We start from the raw sequence: 21,625 nt of genomic DNA on the forward strand, positions 1-21,625 counted from the left end.
CTTTGCGGTACGGGTTTGAGCCTGCCTGCCTACTATCTTTTTTTTTTTTTTTTTTTTTTGCTCTATACACACCTCCAAACACCCGGGCAACACTGGGTGCCCAGGCTAGTCCATAATATTAGGAAGATATCTATGATTCTAGTAATTATAGGAACAACTGGGCTCATGCAAAAGAATTTCAAAAACAACCTGGTAAATACCCAGTAAACTAAGTGCAAGAAAAATACAAAAAATGATGATGAATTCATTGCATTTGAGCACCCTCGACAAACCCGCTTAGCAACAAAATCACACCCCTTCACTGTTGAGGCCCCTAAATGTCAGAAAGTTTTCTACTCTAATAGCTTCCTCCCTAGAACAGGTAGACTTTGGAATTCCCTTCCTGCTACCTGCTTCCCAAACTGTACTGATATGCAGAAGTTCAATTGCCACATAAACCAACATCTTAATCTTTCTTAGACATGGTCTCAATTAGTAGCCCCTTACGTCCGAGTGGTATTATGCCTTGTTTGGAATGAAAGTGAATAAAAAAAAATAAATAAATAAAAAAATTTCAAATCAAAACGTACCCACACAAAGCACTTAACTTTAGCAAAGGTATAATTAAAAACTATGCAGTATAGAAGAAATCAAAGATAATCTCAAAACGCAAAATGTTACAGATGTACAAAGAATACAAATAAGAAACTCAACAAAAATAATGTTCACCAATGCATACATCCTAAAATCTTAATTATTCTTAGGCATGGCCCCAATTAGCAGCCCCTTACGTCCGAGTGGCAACATGCCTTGTTTGGGGTGAAGGTGAGTTAAATAAATAAATAAAAAATAATTGCATTTAAAGGGACAGATAGAATCTTAAAAAGATCTTTCGGTTGGAATGTAGAAGAAAGGATGAATGTTTGGCATCCAACAGGATGCCCCATCCCTAGCTAAAGTAAAATATAAATAGATACACACTCTCGTAAAAATACCAAGTTGATCAGCCTCTTCAAGGTCACAGCATTTTCAAAAGAAAACTGATTCGCTCCCGTTGAAATATTAAACTCACCTCTGTTGGTAAACATAGTTGACAACTCGTGTGCCAAAGTCAAGAATTCGTTTCGGAATTAAATAAAAGAATGCCTAAAAAAAAGAAAAGACAATTTTAGTCAAAGAAAAACATTTAAAAAAAAACAAATTAATTAAAAAAATTCACGAATATATTTTAATTTGGCTTTTGGATACTCAACAAGCATGGAAAGTCGATAGCAAGCCCCACTCTCCCCAATGGTTTACTTCTACTTGTGAAGCTGTCATATCTCAAAGGCAACATGCATACCGCAGATTCAACCGACATAAGTCCAGTTCAAACAGACAGAAGTATATAGAAGCTAGAAGTAATTGTAAGAGAGAAATAGCGACACCCAAGACAGAATACACAGAAGCTACCAGAAAATGCATCGAAGCACAGAAATTAGGAACCCGTGATTTTTGGAAAATCTACAGCAGTGTAGTAAATAATGGGCAATCAACTATTCCCCACTATCAAACAATCATGAGGTTATTTGCACAGCAATCGAGAAGGCTAACCTGCTTGCCAGTCAGTTTGCCTCAAACTCCACATTGGACCCGGCACACCACTCCTTCCCTGACTTTCCATTGCGGACAGTTGCCACACTAGATGATTTGAAAATCACCTCTTCTCAGGTACATGGTATCATAAAAAACCTAGACACCTCAAAAGCATGTGGACCCGATCTCATCCCGGCTGTACTATTAAAAAAAAAAAGGCCCTGCTGAAATTGCTCCAGTTCTCTCCAAACTTTACAACAAATGCCTTAATGCATCTTGCTTTCCTGATTGCTGGAAAACCGTTTCTGTGGTATCAGTTTTCAAGAATTCTGGCAAAAGAACTGACCCATTAAATTATTGCCCCATTAGCCTTCTCTAGCTTTTCGCCAAAATATTTGAGTCCTTAATAAATCAAGCTCTTGCCATAACCTTACATCTGCTAAACTCCTGACCGATAATTAATATGGATTTAGGCAAGCCCATTCCACAACAGATATCTAAAGTGTAATTTCTGAACGTATATACCGTTCACTGGACAAAACAGGGGAGGGTAGAGTGGTAGCCCTCCATATATCTAAGGCTTTTGACAGGGTATGACACGATGGTCTTCTAAGGAAAATTAGATTATATGGTATCACTGGAAGAATACATAATGTAATTAAATCCTTCTTAAGAGAAAAATCCAGGTTGTCCTCGACAGTTGTACATCTAAATAATATGATATAAATACGAGTGTATCTCAAGGGTCTATCCTTGGACGTTTATTATTCCTGATATTCATAAATGACCTCCCTGATAAAATTGTTTCTGAGATGGGTATATTTGCTGATGACACCACTCTCTATAACAGGCATGAGGGGAAAACAAATGAACATATATCTAAGGAAATGGCAGAAACACTAGAGGATGACCTCCAATCTGTAGTGGAATTGGGACAAAAATGGATGGTCACACTCAATGCTACCAAGACTAAGCTCGTTTCCTTCAATGATTACAAGAAACCTTCTCTACCACCAATAGCAATGGCCAGGAACACATTACCCGAAAGTACTTCCTTTAAACTCCTCAGCCTAACATTCACAGGGAACATGAACTGGAATATATACAGAGAGCATTGCCAAGGCTGCTGTGAAGAAGGTGGGCTCTCTCTACCATGCTAGAAATCTACTTACACTTGAAAGTATCCTGTACCTCTATAAGGCCACTATTCACCCACGTATGGAATACTGTTGTCACATTTGGACTGGTGCATCTGCTACTTGTCTATCACTCCTTGACAGGGTTCAAAAGAGAGTCACCAACCTGATAGGTCCTGAACTGTCATCTAGGCTTCAGCCTCTGTCCCATCGCCAAAATGTTGGATCCCTCTGCCTTTTCTACAAGTACTTTAATGGTGAATGCTCTGACGAACAACAAGCACTTGTACCCACTCGACGTAAACACCCACAAAAAACTCGACAAGCAGCTAAATCCCACCCCTTCACTGTAAAGATCTCTAGGTGTAAGAAAGCCTTCTACTCCAATAGTTTCTTCCCCAGAACTGCTAGACTTTGGGTTCTGCTTTTACAACTGTACTGACATGCAGAAGTTCAAGTGTAATGTGAACAGACATCTTGCTACTCATCTCCCTTTATAATACACCTGCAATTTATGTCCCCGATAGTAGCCCCCTACTTTAAAGTGGCGCTGTGCCTTGTTTGGGGTGAAAATTGAATAAAAAAAAAAAAAAGAAGCATTTTCTGTTTTCTTAAGGTAGTAACATGCAGAAATTTACATGTAATGTACGAGGTGTCTTTAATGAATTTCCAGACTTTTTTTGGTACTCTTGCATAATTTGACCCGAATTCTCGTGAATTGCCATCAAGCATGGATCGGGTGAGACCGGCAATCATCAGTGTCAGCCGAGCATTGTTCAAATGTTAAAATACTAACTCGACTTTTTATTTTATTTATTTAATTTTTTTTTGTTATGTTTTTAGTAATTTTTAAGGTGATATTAAGGGGGGGGGACCTTTTATTTTCTGATTAGTTACTTTTTTTATTATTTATTTATTTATTTTTTAATTGAATTTTTGGGAATTTGATTAGCCAATGAAAAAGTGCTATCTAAATGGAAGCAGACGACATTCGAATTGGAAGAAAGCGACTAAAACAACAAAGAAAAAAAGCTGACGAACAAATATATTTTCAAACTCACCAAACAAGAAAATGTATTGTCAGGAGAAGAAATTGCTGTCCCAAAAAATGAGGTGCACAAATGCTTACTTAAAAAAGATTGTGTGTAAAGGATGGTTTCTCTTGGAGATGTACAAATGGACAGTGCCACCAAAAGAACTTGACTGAACAACAAGTCTTGAAAAAAAAAAAAAGAACGAAAAAAAAAAATACGGTTACAAAAAAAAAAAAAAAAAATCTTGTAATTACACCTAACAATTAAACGGTTAAAAAATCTTTTCTTGGAGAAAAAAAAACAGACTTTCTGTTGATAAATATTTTGCAAAAAAAATAAATAAAATACTAAAATGAAACAAACATATTTTCATTTTTCAGTTTTTTTTGTTATTTTTGATTATCTGCATTTGTATTTTTTCCAGTTTTTTTTTTTTCATTAGTCTGCGTCTGTTACGACGCTCGCCTGACGCCGATAATTGTCGGTCTCGCCTGATCCATGCTTGACGGGAATTCACGAGAATTCGGGTCAAATTATGCAAGAGTACCCTTTTTTCGTATGGGTACTTTTATTGATAGTGCACACATGAAACTTCAGTCCCTTTTGAATGCAATGCACTTGTCGTACCATTCCAATAACTTCTGGAAGGCCTCATGAAAGTCCTCTGTGTGAGTGTGTCAATAACTCTTGTCAATGCCGCTTTGATCTCCTCAATTGTCTCATAATAACAGCCTATAAGATTTTCCTTGAGCTTAGGGAATAATCAAAAGTTACAAACAGCAAGGTCTGGATTATAGGGAGGGTGAAGAATTGTCTTGATGCCTGATAACGTCTTTTTTACTGATCTTCTCTGAGCACCCTTGGGATAAACTTTGCGCAAAACTTCCGCATCCTCAGTTCTTCACGAATAATTGCATGTACAGTTCCCACACTGACATCAAACTGTGTACTTATTGTCTCTATAGACACATGACGATCCTTATCCATGAAATTCATTTGGCCAATTAACTCTGTTCTGACTTCCTTACACCCCCACACCTCTCATCATCCCTCACAAACTTTCTGCCTTCCTTAAATCTCTTATGCCACTCAAAAACTGATGCTTGATTCATGTAAGATGGTCCAAAAGTAGTCTGAAACATTCCATGCGTTTCTGTGACATTTTTTCCCAAGTTGAAAACAGAATTTTATTGCATATCGTTCTTCTAAAGTGCCTTCACGTCCAGACTGCATTTTTTAAATTCACCAGTTGTGACAATTAGGCTTTAGTAGGATGTATTCCAATTCATGCTGTAACTGGTTATTTGAACATGAAATTGTAAAAATTGGCCAGTCCTACCATAAGATGTGTAGCAATAACATACTGAATTTTCAAGAGTTGACTATAATTTTAAATGCCTGTACAAAAAATGTCTGGGAACTTATTGGAGGTACTTCGTAAACAGACATCTTGCTGCTCAACTCCCTACATAGTGTACCAGTAGACATGGTCCCAAATCGTAGCCACTTACATCCAAATGGCAATATGCCTTATTTGGGAGTTTTTTTTATTTTTTAAATTGAAAGATGATATCAGATTCCATAGGCTGAATGTTATCCATTAAGTCAATAATAAACCCACCAACAGTCGACTAAGTAATAACATAATTATAGAAAGAAAACCTATAAATGGAAAGAACTCGGACATACCAAGATTAGAATGAAAATTCATATAGAAAACAAATATTTTTGATCAATATTTTTCAACTCTAATGTCACATCCTGCCAAAAGCAGATAACCCAATGTAAACCTAGGAGTTATTTTTTTTTTTATTTTTTTTTTTTTTTTTATATGGGGGTCACCACTTATCAAGGCCTGAAGGCCACTCAGGGATAAGGTTTATTGCGTGTACAGTAATCAATGAGATAGTATTGTAGTAATCATTAGTATTGGGGGTTTTGATAGAGTGTCTTACTTAAGGGGACGGTTTGTCAGGAGTTTGTTTATGTTGGACTTGAAAACGTCCAAGTTGTAGTCAGGTGGGAAACAGGAAAGCGGCAGAGAGTTCCAATGGCGTGCAGTTCTAAGAAAGAAGCTTTGCTTATGGAATCTACGTTTGGATTTAGGCACAGATAAAGAGTGGGGGAAAATTATTGACAGTAGTTTCAGCCAGACGAGTGTTTCTCATGAAAGATTGGCGAGGGGGGATGAGGGATTGGAGCTCAGACGAGCACCTGCCATGGAAATAACGATAAAACAAAGACAGGCTCACAACGTCTCTTCTGTGGGAGAGAGGTTGCAACAGATTTATTTCCCTTAGTTTTTAAAACATACCTTTGTTAATGAACGCTTGACCCAGCCAATTGGTCCATTGATACAAGTTGGATGGTCGCCACAAATGCACACAACGGTAATAATAGAAAATACCAGCAAATAACCAATAAGCAATGTTAAAAATTCCATGGCAATATGCATATGGCTGAAAAAGAAAAATATATAAATATATATTTTTATAATGCATATAATAAAGTGGAGTCGATTTTTCTCTCTCAAGTCAGACATCATAGAACAAACTGTTAAAAATAAATATATTCCTTCAATATACTTTGCAAAATAAAATAAAATAAAATAAATAAACTAAAAATAAAATAATTTATCGCTTATGTTAAAAATAAATATATTCCTACAATATACTTTGCAAAATAAAATAAAATAAAATAAATAAATTAAAAATAAAATAATTTGTCGTTTATGTTAAAAATAAATATATTCCTTCAATATACTTTGCAAAATAAAATAAAATAAATAAACTAAAAATAAAATAATTTATCGCTTATGTTAAAAATAAATATATTCCTTCAATATACTTTGCAAAATAAAATAAAATAAATAAACTAAAAATAAAATAATTTATCGCTTATGTTAAAAATAAATATATTCCTACAATATACTTTGCAAAATAAAATAAAATAAATAAACTAAAAATAAAATAATTTATCGCTTATGTTAAAAATAAATATATTCCTACAATATACTTTGCAAAATAAAATAAAATAAATAAACTAAAAATAAAATAATTTGTCGCTTATGTTAAATTTCATGAATAATTAAAAGGAACGTTTTTTATTGGTTAAAATTAAAATACTGACTTTTGCTCTTGTATCAAATAAGCAAATAAAGTCAAAACATATATATAAACAAATTCTTTTAACAAGAAAAGACAAAAAAAAATGTTTATAAAGGAAAGCCAGTACTTTAAAAAGGCGTTGCTAGTACCAATGTTTTTGGAAATAAAAAACAACTATCTTTCGAAAGAAAAAGAAAAGAGAAAACCAAAGCTAAGTTTTTGATTTAATTGTACTTTATTTGAGTATTTGTGTGTGTGTGTGTGTATATATATATATATATATATATATATATATATATATATATATATATATATACATATATATATATATATATATATATATATACACACACACACAAATACATATATATATATATTGGCATATAAGACGATCCTTAAAGTTAAAAAAATCCTCTTTAAAAACCAATATTTCATAAAATACCATGCATTGCAATCCTCTAGCCTAGGTTAAACAAACACGGTTTTGTTATTTAGCAGTCATCTTATACAATCGATATATGATAAATTTATTAAAATTTGTTCTAATTTTGTATCCCATCTTATCTGACAGTCGCCTTATATGCCGATATATATATATATATATAAAGGAAAGACAACAAGTCGATCTATAATGGATACATTTAGTATTAAAATGGCTAAAAGTTATAAATTTTTATTTTCTTAGTTAAAAAAAACTTATTAGATCAATGTACATAATTTTTGGAATATGACATCTTTGTTCCATGACGAGTATGTACATCATAAATATTTTTCTGTATTTTTTTTTTTTAGATAAGTGTAATTCTAAATAAGCACTGACATTTTAACCCTTATTCTTTTTTTTGTTGTTAAATTTTACTTCAGTTAGTTTTCAGAGATCAAGGGTCTCCCTTCTGGAGCTAACACTTGATTTAGTTACAATTTAAATTTATATCCAAGGGCTCTTTTAAGAATAGACGCTGTTCCCTTTATGGCTGCTATCTGTATTTCATTACAGATTGGTTTTCCAGAGATTGCTTCCAAGTATTTATGAAGATTATTTTTTTATTAAGCCAGTTGTTTCTATTTCTTTTTGAGACAACTAGCGAGGGGTACCCGGCGTTGCCCGGGTGTTTGAAGGTGTGTGTGGAAACTTTGGGGGTGGGGATGATTAAAAAAAAAAAAGTAAGTATGAGGATCAAAGCCGAACCATTGAGGCAAAGTTGTAAATTAAAGTGTGAAAAAAAAAAAAAGTGCAACGTTAACCATTGCCCCACCGCGAGATGCTAACGGAAACACGTTTGAATTTATTTAATTACTTGGATTTGGCAGGTGTCCGTTTTAATGAGTTAATGAGGTCAAGTTTGACTGCGGGATAGTATTTTCCCAAGATGTTATAGGAAAAAGACTAACTCACATGCGGCGAGCGACAAATGTTGAATATTTATCTTCCCGAAATCGAGCAAATTAAATAGACAGGTGAGCTTCGTTGTTAACTGTGAGATATTACGATTTATATGTGATATAAAAAGTTTTAAAAAGTTGTGAAGCGACTGACCGCTTCTCTGAAAAAAGCCTTTTGTAGAAATACAGAAAAAGCGAACACACATACATACATTTTCACTTTTATATTTATAGATATCATTTTTAGATCATCCTGATATTTTATCTTTTTTAGGTCCTGATATTTTATCTTTTCCCATTCAAGTGTGACTTTAGTGATAACGTCTTAGTATTTAAAAAAAAAAAAGACAAAAAAGAAGTGAATTAATCAAATCCTAAAAACAAGTTGTCTGCCGTAAAACATGCCTTCTCAAGCTCTTAGACAAAACTCTGAAGCTCAAAGTATCAATGCTGGCGTGCCTCAAGGATCCATTCCAAACCCAACTATCTTCCTTATCTTCACCAATTCATATCTGTTCATGATGCTGCTACAGTCATCAAAACCCTGATGCTAGCATTGCAACCAGTCTTGTCAATATCTATAAATATAAAAGCAAAAATGTATGTATGTTTGTATGTGTGTTCGCTTTTTCTGTATGTCTACAAAAGAGTTTTTCAGAGAAGCGGTTGGTCGCCTAACAACTTTTTATATCACATATGAATCGTAATATTTCACAGTTAACAACAAAGCTCGCCTGTCTATTTAATTTGCTCGACTTTGGGAAGATAAATATTCAACATTTGTCGCTCGTCGCATGTGGGTTAGTCTTTTCCTATAACATCTTAGGAAGCATTCCAGCAGAAAATGAAATACTATCCCACAGTCAAACTTGACCTCATTAACTCATTAAAACGGGCACCTGCCAAATCCAAATAATTAAATCAATTCAAACGTGTTTCCGTTAGCATCTCGCAGTGGAGCAATGGTTAACGTCGCACGCTTTTTTTCTCACACTTTAATTTACAACTTTGTCTCAACGGTTCGGGTTCGATCCTCATACTTACCTACCAAAACATTTTTTTTAACCTCCCCACCCCCGGAGTTTCCACACACACCTCCAAACACCCGGGCAACGCCGGGTACCCCTCGCTAGTTCCAGTTATAGAACTCAAACTGCAACTGGAACTAGCAACCATTCTTGCAAAGCTGTTTAATCAATGCCTAAAGAAGAATTGCTTCCCAAAACCTTGGAAAACCTCATTAGTTTGCTCAATATTTAAAAATACTTTTATCTTGCAAGACCTACAGCTGATGTACCGACTGTAATTTCAAATAGAATCAATGAATCTATTGATGGGGTTTTCCTCTCAAGAGCAATAACAACATATCAAAGGCATTTGAGAGGGTTTAGCATGAAGGTCTACTTCACAAGATTCCCAGCTATGGAATATCTGGAAATGTTGTCTCAACCATCAAAACTTTTCTCTCCGATAGGTTTTTACAAGTAGTCAACAACAGGCAGAAATACAAAGCTCAAAATATCAATGCTGGTGTGCCTCAAGGATCCATTCCAGACCCAACTCTCTTCCTTATCTTCATCAATTATCTCCAAAATCAGATTTTAAGTTCATTCGTCAACATATTTGCAGATGACACTATGCAACACTTCAAAGCCAAACAACAACCAAGATCAATTTGAGTCTCTCTCCTCTGACCTTGTGCATGTGGTGCAATGGGGCAACAGGTGGCTGGTTAATTTTTATGCATTTAACACCAAGTTTCTATCTTTTTCACTACCAATACTCTGATTCCCCACTTGGTTTTACTTGATATGAATGGCTCTCGACTTATACAAGCACCTTGCTTTGATAAGCTTCTGGAACTAACCTTCACTCCTGACCTGAAATGGAAGACATATCAAATCTGTTTCCAAGGTTGCTAGAAAAATGGTTGCATCATTCTACCGCTCTAGAAGAAATCTCACTCTTGAACTAATCCTCTAACTGCAGAAGAGCCAAATACGTTCTAAAATAGAGCAGTATCGCCACATCTGGGAAGAAGGCATCCTATCCTGCCTTGACAGAGTTCACAACTGGCTTTGAAATTTAGTAGGTGATCCACTTTTCCCACAGAAGAGATGATGAGAAGTTATCTCTGTCGTTATTTTAATGATGAGTGCTCATCTGAGTTCCAATGTATGGTCATCTCCACTGCCAAATTTTCACAAAAAACACTCATCTAGTTACAACCACTATCAACAATTTTGTTGCTTATGCATTTATGTTACCGCACTATTTTTTTAAAATAGTATTTTCGAGTTAAAGTTTTACGATATAGTTTTTTTATTAAATTGTTAGGTGAAAGTACAGAATAATTACAAAACACACTCCCCTCCCCATGTTTAGAATGGCTTTCTAAATAATAATGTTATTATTTCAATGTGGTAACATAAGTGCATAAGTACCACAATTTCCCCCACTTTCTATCTGTGCCTAAATCTAAGCGTAATTTCCATGGACAAAGCTTCTTCCCTAGAACTGTCCACCTGTCAAACTCTGTTTCACGAGCCTGCTTTCCAACCAAACTACAACATGATCATCTTTAAGTCCAATGTAAACAAATTCTTGTTGAGCCATCCCCTCAATGAGTGCCATACACTGATTGACACTTATTCTTTAGACCTTCAGGCCTTGGTAAGCAGTGACTCCCTTGTAAAAAAATCCCAAACTACCTTCAAATAGGTAAAGGGTAAGAGGAAAGCGATGAGAAAGCAAATGACAAGAAAACAACTTAAATCTACACAGTTTCGTGAAACAAATTACGAAAGAAACAAGAGAAATAATTGCATTATTGTAGAATAACATCCTCAGCTACTCCCCCAACCCCCCAATGATATTCTACATTTTAAGATGATTACGCGTGAACAGTGAAGACTCTTAAAAACTTGGCATATGAGGTTCGTCACAATAACTAAGTTGTTCTGAAATCCACCTAGATAATTTGTTTATAGCAGCGAAGACTTTGTGTAGAACCAACCACACTTTTTGGTACAACTGCTAATCTCAGTCAGTGCAATGGCTGCCACAAGACTGAACAAGAGTAGACCTCAAGTTTTACGTGAGGATTTTCCTTCTCTTAGAATGCATATCTTAACTAAGATTTCTTCCAGTGGATTAAATGCACTCCCAGATACCAACATGGAAATTTCTACATCCTGGCGTGGTACATACCATACCTACCATTCCATAAATGGTCGTCCATCTGGTACTGGCCAGGCTCATCATTGCTTAACTTCAGTGACCTGGCGAGAACCAGGGTATCAACATATATATACAAAGAAAAGAATAGATATTAAGATAAATATTTTTCCTAAGATAAAAAATAGTGCTGAAATAACTCATTAAAATTGCATCAAACAACATTAAAGCATGCCACAAACCAAAAGCGCATCAGACCTATCTGAATTTCTGCAAGGACGAATCATGTGTTAACATGGAGATAGTCTTAGTCAACACAAAATAACAGGAAATCTTCAATACCCCTTTCTACTGTTGATAGAGTGATCGTACAATTTACAAGAGAGGACAAAGAGTGCACAAAACCTTATCTAGATCACCCTGGGCCTTCTGAAAAAACCTTGCATTTTGTGAAAAGAAATGTTGAAGAGGATTCTCGTTGCAAAGTGTCTGACATTGCAACACAAGCTGGTGTCAGTCCCAGAACAGCTGTCAGATATCTTCACAAGAAGGGAACCTTTTCTTCGTCCTGCCAATATCAAGCAAAGAAAATATTAGGCTTGTGAGATGGTTGAGAGACCTATGACCTTTGGACCAATGTTATTTTCTCTAATGAGTCATAATTTGCATTATTTCTTCACAGTGGAAGCTTATGCGTATGGAGGCTCCCTTAGTAAGAGTTTGACTTAAAAAAAAAACTGCAGCCAACGCTGACACATTGGGGTTTCTCGGTTATGATATTTGCTTCAATTTGGAGTGATGGTGCTCAGACCTGGTGGAGTGCGAAGAAAACATCAATTTTGCTAAACATGTTTCAATTTAAAGGAAACCTACCACTATTCTCAAGTGGTAAAATGAACCAAGTTAACCACCTATTTATGGAAGATAGAGCTCCTTGTCACTCTACTAGGGTGACACTACATTGGTTGAGCTAAAATGGGATTAATAAACTTCCATGGCGAAATCAATCCCCAGATATGAACCCAGTTGAAAACCTTTGGGGCATATTAGACTGAAACCCTCACAAAAAGAAAAGGAAGTCATCTTTTAAGCCTGAACTTTTAGCATTATTGCATCAAACATGGCAAGAAATTTTCTAAGATGATATCCGTCAACTGATCATTACCATGCCTAAAATGGTTCTAGCATTTAAAAAAAAGCAAAGGGAATGTCAACCAAGTATTAGCTATTAGCTATTAAATTTGTGATCATTTATTTTGGATTTTGTTCTATAAATTATATGTTTATTGAAATAAACTGTTTCTATGGGTGTCTATTCTTTTCTGTCATGTCTGTGTGTATATATATATATATATATATATATATATATATATATATATATATATATAGTCATACACATACAGTACTGTTCGCTGTTTCACAGCTCATCAGTGCGGCTAGACAGGCAACTACCTCAAGCCAGGATTGAAACCCGACCATCTGTACGGTAGTCAAGGCTCCTAACCATTACAGTATTGACGGCTGCTGAGCGAGTAGTGAGTATAACGATGTTTTGACATCGTCCAAAATACCTCCGCTCGATTTGTTTACACAAAGAGCGTCGCTTATATGCTAATGGTAATTCGTGTATCACTTCTCAATATGCTCAACTCAAGATGAGGAGCATTATAGTGTGTGTATATATATATATATATATATATATATATATATACACACACACACACACACTAGAATTTACAGTAGCAGATCAATTTCGCATATGAATTTAATATAACATGATCCCCCAAACCAAAGACTTAACATGATGTTAACATTCTGGCAACTTAGAACGATTAACCCTTTTTTTTTTTTTGCTATGGGAGATAAATTCTATACATTTTTATTTTGATGTCAGGCCTACATTTTTTTAGTTGATTACATGTAGTTTTAGAACCTTGACACTCGTATGTTGGGTTTGTGGTTAAAAAAAAAAAAAAAAATGAGCTTAGTCAACCACTCTAAATGCGAAAAAAAATGGGGGGGGGGGAGGCGAGGGTCTTTCTGTCAAGTTTTTCAGAATCTTACTGTTCACACACACAAACTGCACTAACAGAAACAGCTAGAATCTTTAAAAGATCTCTCGGTTGGAATGCCTGAATAGATTTTGACAACTGTGCATATTAACATCTTGGTTTTGTTCTAATTGTACATGTTTTTGTTCCTGCTGATCGTCCTGCTTCACAATGAATGCTCTGAAAAAGTCCCTTCCGATTAACCTGAAAAAAATATTGTTATTCTGAAAAACAGCCAAGTTCGTTTGCTTTTGTTAATTAAAAAATGGTAAACATTAATCAGAAGGGACTTTTTCAGGGCATTCATTGTGAAACAGAATGATCAGCAGAAAACGAGAGTAAACAAAGACATGCAGAATCTTGTTTTCATTTTAAGAAAGTTCCATCCGTGGCAAAAGAAGAAATTAACAACGTCCATCCGCATGTTAAGAATAGCTTTCTAAAATTGCATGAAGATCTTCAAATATATAAGTGCCTAAATTTTTACCGTGTTAATGTTAAAATCGCCATGCTAATTTTTTAGTCTGGAGTCAATAAGGAGTTTAAGACCCTAAAGTAAACATTTACCACCACATGTGCAGTTTGGTCTGATCACAAGGAGTGAGGATTTTTCAAATTTAGGTACTTAAGCACTAAGCAGTTCACGAAACGCCCTATTTATTATTTTTGGTACCTATGTTACCGTACTAAAATAATAACGTTATTATTTAGAAAGCCATTCTTAACATGGGTAGAGGAGAGAGTTTTGTAATTATTCCGTACTTTCACCTAACAATTTAATAAAATAAAAAATAAATAGGTGTTAGTGCAGAGAGCGATCCGCCGATCCGCGCTATTTTTTAAATCGTATTTCCAAGTTTAATTAAAGTTATGATACGTTTTTTTATTCAATTGTAAGGTTGAAGTATAGAATAGGTACAAAACACCCTCCCCTCCCCATGCTAAGAATGGCTTTTTAAATAATAACGTTATTATTTACGTGCGGATATCACTCTCTGCACTAGTACCAAAAACTATATCGTAATACTAGAATTTAAGTTGAAAATACGATTTTAAAAAATAGCACGGTAATATAAGTGTATAAGCATCTATTTTTAAAAATAGGATTTTCAAGTTATTCATTTTTACGGTATCTTTTGCCGGTGCTTCTTGCGCACTTATTGAACCGGGCTATTTTTAAATAGTATTTTCAGGATAAATTAAAGTTTTACGATATCTTTTTTTTTATTATTATTATTGTTGTTAGTTGAAAGTACAGAATAGTTACAAAACATCCTTCTCTCCAATGGCTTTCTAAATAATAATACTATTATTTCAGCACGGTTCAATAAGTGCATGCGTACCCTTTTATTTATTAAATTGTTAAGTGAAAGTACAGAATAGTTAACAAAGTCCCACTCGCTATGTTAAGAATAGCTTTTTAAATGATATAGTTATTATTTCAGCACGGTCCGTAACGTGTACAACTGCCCAATTTTAGTATGGACAAAAGATGTGGCCTCTATTTCGAAACATCGGTCGAGAAATCTACTAATTCTGACAACGACACAAAATGTTAAAGAATGTACTTGCCGAAAGAGAAAAGTTATTTTTTTATTTTAAAGGTGTGTTCTTGGGCTGGACTACTTCTTGGAGAGCAGAAGGCGAGCCCTTAACAAATGACAGCAAATCACAAATAAACAGTGAAGGGAATGAAACGTCAACCGGAATTCAGGGCCGGCCAAGAATAATCCTTAGATTTCATAATATTCAAAATTGTTTTCTTTTTGTAGCTAAAAAAATAAAGAACATCTTGTGCCAAACATGCTTTGACACCGGTTAACCGGAACCGGTCTTCGATCAAACTCAGTCCCTATTTTAAATTAAGACCTAGAAAGAGCTAATAATAAGAGCACACTGACACGAAGGCCTGGCTAGCTAGGGACCTGACCCTTTTGTCTGAATGATTCTATTTGATCATAGGTCATAATGCTCCATCGCCCAGGCATTACCTTTTCCTTTTGTAGTGCGGAATTAGTTTACTGCTTGTCGCCTTAATGCCAACAGACTTATTCTCAGCTATTTTGTGGACAAAAAGAGGAGATTGTCTTAACCTATAATAGGCACGAGTTAAAAACGGATATATACATATGTAAGGCAATGGCAGCATCCTTAGAAAACGACCCCTAGTTCGTAGGGGAATGGGGGACGTGTGGTAATATTAAATGCTACTAAGACTAAACATCTTTCCTTTTATAATTACAAGAAGCCTTTTTAACTACTGGTAGCGATGACTAATAACTGAGAGTTCTTCCTTCAAACTCCTTGATTTTACATTCGCAAGCCATATAAAGTGGAACAAATACATTGAGGACATTACAAAGGCTGCTGCAAAGAAGGTAGGCTCCCTCTACCGTGCTAGAAAATTACTCACACCTGAGAGAATCCTGTACCTTTACAAAGCCACCATTTTCTCATGCATGGAATATTGTTGTTACATCTTGACTGGTGCACCTACCACTAGCCTCTGCCGTTTAGACAGAGTCCAGAAATGAACCTTTAATCCAATAGATCCCACTCTGTCTACTAAGTTCTAGCCTCTGTACCATCACCATAATGCATTACGATTACTTCAATGGAATGTGCTCCGATGAACTGGCTACACTTGTATCCTTTTAATGTAAATACTCCTGACAAGCCTGTAACAGTCAGCATAACAAACTATTTTCTCTTGTGGATTACTGCCCCCTTGCGGACTTATGTGGCCACGTACTGACCAGTCAGCTAGTAGGGCACATTGATCCTGTATGCTCCTTAAGGAACTAATTACCCTTGTCAGGAACTAGCTAGCAGCGAACAGAGGAACTCAGACCATCGAAGAAGACAGAGCTCTCTCCTCTCACTCTCGGTCCACTGAATCCCCCCAGGCTGCGACTACTTCACTGAAGACCTCCACTGGACAAACTGGGGACACTTCAAGTTTCTGCTTACCAACACGAGAACATCCTAGAACTTTCTATTCCTTTTCTTTCTTTCGCCTCGGACACAGTCCTGTAGTGAAACCAAAATTTTAGTAATAATAACAGTAAGAATGATAATGATTATGACGACGACGACAAAAATAAATAAAATTTTTAAAAAGCAACAACACTTAATTCCTTTCTTTCTTTCTTTTTCTGTTCCTTCCTTTACTTTTCCAATAACTAATCAATGGAGGGATGATCAGAGCTACCCAACCCCTAAGAAACAGCATCTAAGGGCATGCTCAGAAAAAGGAGATAGTGACAATGGTCCCCTGTCCTCCAATCAAATGACCAGAACGAAATAAATAAAAGACGGCAAAAACGAAACTCGGTAGTTGGTGAGAAAAAAGATGATATTGTAGTTTGTTGCACTGAATTTCAGTCCAACACATTCCACCAAATTTCATTCTTATTCTTCCTAGCTCACCATTATAACAATCATGAAACAATTCAGGAAAACCAACAAATACCAAAGAAGAAAAGAAGTCCTGCATTTCTTTCAACAATGCCAACGTTCCAAAGCGCATGAATGATATGAAATTGACATTTGTCATTTTTACACACAATACACATTACAGAAAGACTGAAAAGAACATTATAAACATTTATTTATTTTGTATAAAACCCCAATATTTTGGAATCAGAAATAAACTATATTTTAATTATAAAAAGTGGTAAATTTTCAATTACTAAAATCAACCAATACCACACTCCTTATCTCGAAATAAACCCTTTTGTTCTTTTGATCCAAAAAAAGGTGTAACCAATGTTCGTTGCGGGACTGGTATTGTAGAAGGAAAAGGAAATATGTGTTCATCTCAAGTTCGGGTCACTATCGTTTGTTCGCGTATGGGAAGAGAAATGAGTGTTGTAGTGGAAATTGAGAATGATAGTCCAGCGTGTAGACAAAGAAGAGGATATGAGAGTTGACATCAGTTAGTAGTCAGCTACGCGAAGGTGTTCTCAGGGACCAGTAGTAGATAGAGAGAGAAAGAGAGAGAAGGTGTACATACGGTCTGTTAGCTCGTGCCCCATACATAGTCACAGGGGTGTTGAAGCGCGCGAGCGTGTGCCTCCTAAAAGGGAGGCGGCTGGTTAGCCCAACCTCTTTGGTCGAGAGCTGGTCCTAAAAGAAGGAGCCGCTTGTTGCTCTCTCTTTTATACTCGTTTCCGGTGGTCATTTGCGCATGTGTATATTTCCTTAGAAAGCGGAAGTGACGTCGTCCATGTGTGTGTTCGTGTGCGCATGTGTGAGTACATGTGTATATGTTAGCGTGTGTGTATATATACGTGAATGTGAGTGTATGTACGCGAACGTGAATATATGTACGTGTGTGGACGTGGGCGCGTATGTTTGTGTGTGCGTATGTATATGACATAGCTTGAAATGTGAATGTGTGTTTTTGTGCGAGACTAGAAAAGGTTCGCACACCTTTTATTAGGGGTTTTTGTGCACTCACACATAAAACCTACTTAAAAACCCATTACTCAACAAAAAACTAAATCTCTGTTGCATCTCTGTGCTTGTATTTCATGCTACTAAGACAAAGCTCCTTTCCTTTAACAATCATAAGAAACTTTATCAACCATCGATTGCTATGGCTAAAAGCAGCCACAATCAAAAGTCCAACATTCAACCTCCTTGGCCTAACAACCACTGAAAACATGGATTCAAACAAATATATAGAAGATACTACTAAGTCTACTGCAAGGAATGTTGGCTCCCTTTACTGGACTAGAAAACTTCTCATACCTGCCAGTATCCTATATTTCTACAACGACACCATTCGCCTATGTATGGATTACTATTGTCACATCTGGGCTGGTGCACCAACCACTAATCTCTGATGAACTTTCTGCACTTGTGCCCCCTCAATGGAAGTACTTTTGACCAACCCGTTAATCAGACCAAATCCCACCTTTCCACTGAAGAGATCCACAAATGCAGGAAGGTGTTCTACTCTAATAACTTCTTTCCTTGAACTGCCTGTCTTTGGAATTCTCTCCATGCTCCCTGTTTTCCTAACTGTAGCCCCTTATGTCTCAGTGGCAAATTTAAATGTAATGTGAACAAACATCTCGCTGCACAACTCCCCAACTGGGCGTCGCCTTCATGGTCCAGTGGGAGAACTGCCGACTGTCAACACGACGGTCCTAGGTTCAATCCTTGGCTAGGGAGCGATGCTAATCTAGTGGCACTGATGAGCTGTGATACAACGAAACAGGACTGTATGTCAATGACTACAAATATATATATATATATATATATATATATATAAAAGGGTTTACTTCCTTTTACTATACTTTCTCTCATAAAATAATTCTCTTCTTACCCACCCCTATTATTCTAAAGAAGGACCTGTCTGATTATTCAAGCTGATTCTCCTTGATCAATCAGAAGACATCCTATTTATTGGACTGAATACAAAAAGCCCTTATTCTCTCTCTTTTCTGATTGTGAAGCCGTCAAGTCAACAAGTAAGGAAATCTTTCGTCCTTTATTTGAATGTGACTATCTTACTTTGAACATTGTGAGGGCCGTCTGTTTCTCAGATGTAAAAGAACTTTGTAGTTGAACTTCTAACACTGCACACATAATCAGTTTTGCAAGAACTTTTCTTATTATTGTTCAATTTAATAATTCAATACATATATTATCCTTATCTTAGTCTTGTGTGTCTTCCGAACCTTTTTCTTTCAGCTTTCCAACTTCGGCAACAGAGAGAATTGAAGCATTCCCTTGCAAAACATTTTAATTAGAACGGATGGAATACTGTTGCCATATCTGGGCAGGAGCTGCTAGAAACAGCCTATTCTGCCTTGACAGAGTACAAAATAGACTTCGTGGCTTAGTGGAGGATGCCCTTTTCTCTACCCTGCAACCTCTCTCCCACAGAATAGACGTTGCGAGCCTATCCTTGTTTTATCGTTATTTCCATGGCAGGTGCTCGTCTGAACTCCAATCTCTGGTCCCCCCTCGCCAATCTTTCACGAAAAACACCCGTCTAGCTGAATCCACTGTGAAAAATTTCCCCCACTCTATATCTGTGCCTAAATCAAAACGCGGATTCCATGAACAAAGCTTCTTTCTTAGAACTGCACGCCTGTGGAACTCTGTTCCGTCTGCCTGCTTCCCACCTGACTACAACTTGGATGTCTTCAAGTCCAACGTTAACAAATTCTTAATGAACCGCCCCCTTAAGTAAACACTTCATCAACTCTCCACACTAACGTAATGTACTTGCAATAACCCTTATCCCTGAGTGGCTTCCGGGCCTTGATAAGTGATGACCACTGTGTAAAAAAAAAACAAAAAAACATCTCACTGCACAACTCTCCAATTAGAACGCCCGTCCCCCTAAATCTTGCCTCAAATTTCACAGTAGCCCCTTATGTGTCAATGACAATTATGTCTTGTTTGAGGTGATTATAAGTAAAAAAATGTTTTTTTTATGCACAGGGTAATCTCCTAAACTAATAAACGGATCATTTTGAATTTTTGGAATATATATTCTAGATAACACGGGAAGTAATATGGGCACATTTTTTTTTGTAAATGTTAACGTTTAGGGGATGCATATGTCGTGATGTGCCAGCTAACCACTCCCATGTTTGTAAACAAAAACATGCTATTGGCTGAAACTTGACACTCCTGGAAACACGTCACGACTATGTGGGTTAAAAGATAACAACAAAGGAAAAACACAAAACTCAGTTTTTCGCAACAAAACAAAATAACAGACTTTTTATTTTGGTGGGAGAATAAAATATATACATGTAATAAACATCACAGACATTTTTGCATGTAAGAAATCCCATCTAAAATTAATTACAGCACTCTTTGTTTTTTGGTGCAAGTCAGCTGTAGCATAAACAGATTCCCATGAAACAAGCGGCTTTCACAACAAGTTCAGCAGTTCAGTTTGGGAGTTAGGAGTACTCCAACCCTGACTTGACTCTTGGTAAGTCTCCCAGTCGCCGTGGGGACTAGGGCGGCAGAATGCAATACACACTCTACTCTTAACTAACACTAAATATTTTAGTTTTTATCACTTATTTTACTGTGTTTTAATCACTTATTTTACTGAGTTTTTATTTCCTTTTTTTAATCCTGTTTTCATTTTGTCCTTTGTTGATCACGTTTTCATTTGAAGCCCCCACCCCCCACTCGTTCTTGGAAATAGGCAAATGGTGACGATATGATCGCTCTTATTAAAATTTGATTTTCCTCTGTAAAAAAAACAAAAACAACTTGAGCAAAGTAAGTAATTTTTTTGTATGAAAACTGTATTTCATAACAATTACGTACAATATAACTTCTTTCAATATTTTCATTTTTAATGTCTTGATTAAAATGTAGAAGTACTGAATTCTTATTTGTATATATAAAAAGCAAAATGTGTGTGTGTGTGTGTGTACGTGTGTATGTATGTGTGTGTATGTTTGTGTGCGTATGTTTATGTGTCTGTCAAAAACTTTCAACAGAGGCGACAGATTTTCACGAGATCGGTATCGTTTTAAAGCTCGACCCTTTGGACAACAACTATCAAAAAATTGGTCAAAAACATTAATTCCTTCACCTAAACTGGGCAGTTTTCTACAAGGCCGATAGGCTCACAAGAGTAGTGGTAGATGGACAAAAATCAGAGGCCTACAATATAAATGCTGGAGTCCCTCAGGGGTCAATCCTGGGCCCAACTCGCTTCCTGATCTACACCAATGACCTCCCTAAACACATACTTAAATCATTCGTTGACATTTATGCTGATGACACGACCATCTACGGCAACACATCAAAGGCTGTAAATGACAAAGTTCTCTCTGATTCTCTCTCCTCTGATCTCGAGCGCGTGGTTCAGTGGGGGAAGATGTGGCTGGTTACCTTTAATGCATCCAAAACCAAACTCCTATCCTTACATCATCAACGCTCTGATCCCCATCTGACATCAATTGTGATGGATGGCTCTCGTCTGGGTGAGGCCCCGTGTTTTGACAAGCTTCTGGGTTTGACCTTTACTCCTGATCTGAAATGGAACACGTACATCAAGTCTGTTGCCAAGGTCGCTGGAAAAATGGTGGGATCCTTCTACCGCTCCAGAAGATATCTCACTACTGATGCAATTCTCTATCTATATAAAAGCCAAGTACGTCCAAGGATGGAATACTGTTGCCATATTTGGG

At 36.2% G+C, this 21,625-nt stretch overlaps 1 protein-coding gene across 3 annotated transcripts in view; it reads right to left on the bottom strand.

The window, feature by feature from the left end:
- Window positions 1-15,279, bottom strand: part of LOC145259786 (palmitoyltransferase ZDHHC4-like) — a 41,838-nt gene extending 26,559 nt beyond the window's left edge. The window contains exons 1-3 of one of the 3 annotated variants that reach the window (XR_013864207.1): window positions 15,015-15,261; window positions 6,039-6,183; window positions 1,052-1,125 (exon numbers count right to left, since the gene is read on the bottom strand). Coding sequence is in view for 2 of the 3 variants with exons in the window: in XM_080117550.1 (XP_079973676.1) it covers window positions 1,052-1,125; window positions 6,039-6,179 (215 nt within the window). In the remaining variant the exon portion in view is untranslated. Of the gene's footprint in view, window positions 1-1,051; window positions 1,126-6,038; window positions 6,184-15,014 lie in introns of all 3 variants that reach the window. The other 2 variants (XM_080117550.1, XM_080117549.1) reach the window with 2 other exon arrangements.
- Window positions 15,280-21,625: the final 6,346 nt, after the last annotated feature.

This window comes from Euprymna scolopes, chromosome 35 (genome assembly GCF_053919585.1).
Source record: "Euprymna scolopes isolate OS-2025 chromosome 35, ASM5391958v1, whole genome shotgun sequence".
Classification (NCBI taxonomy): domain Eukaryota; kingdom Metazoa; phylum Mollusca; class Cephalopoda; order Sepiida; family Sepiolidae; genus Euprymna; species Euprymna scolopes.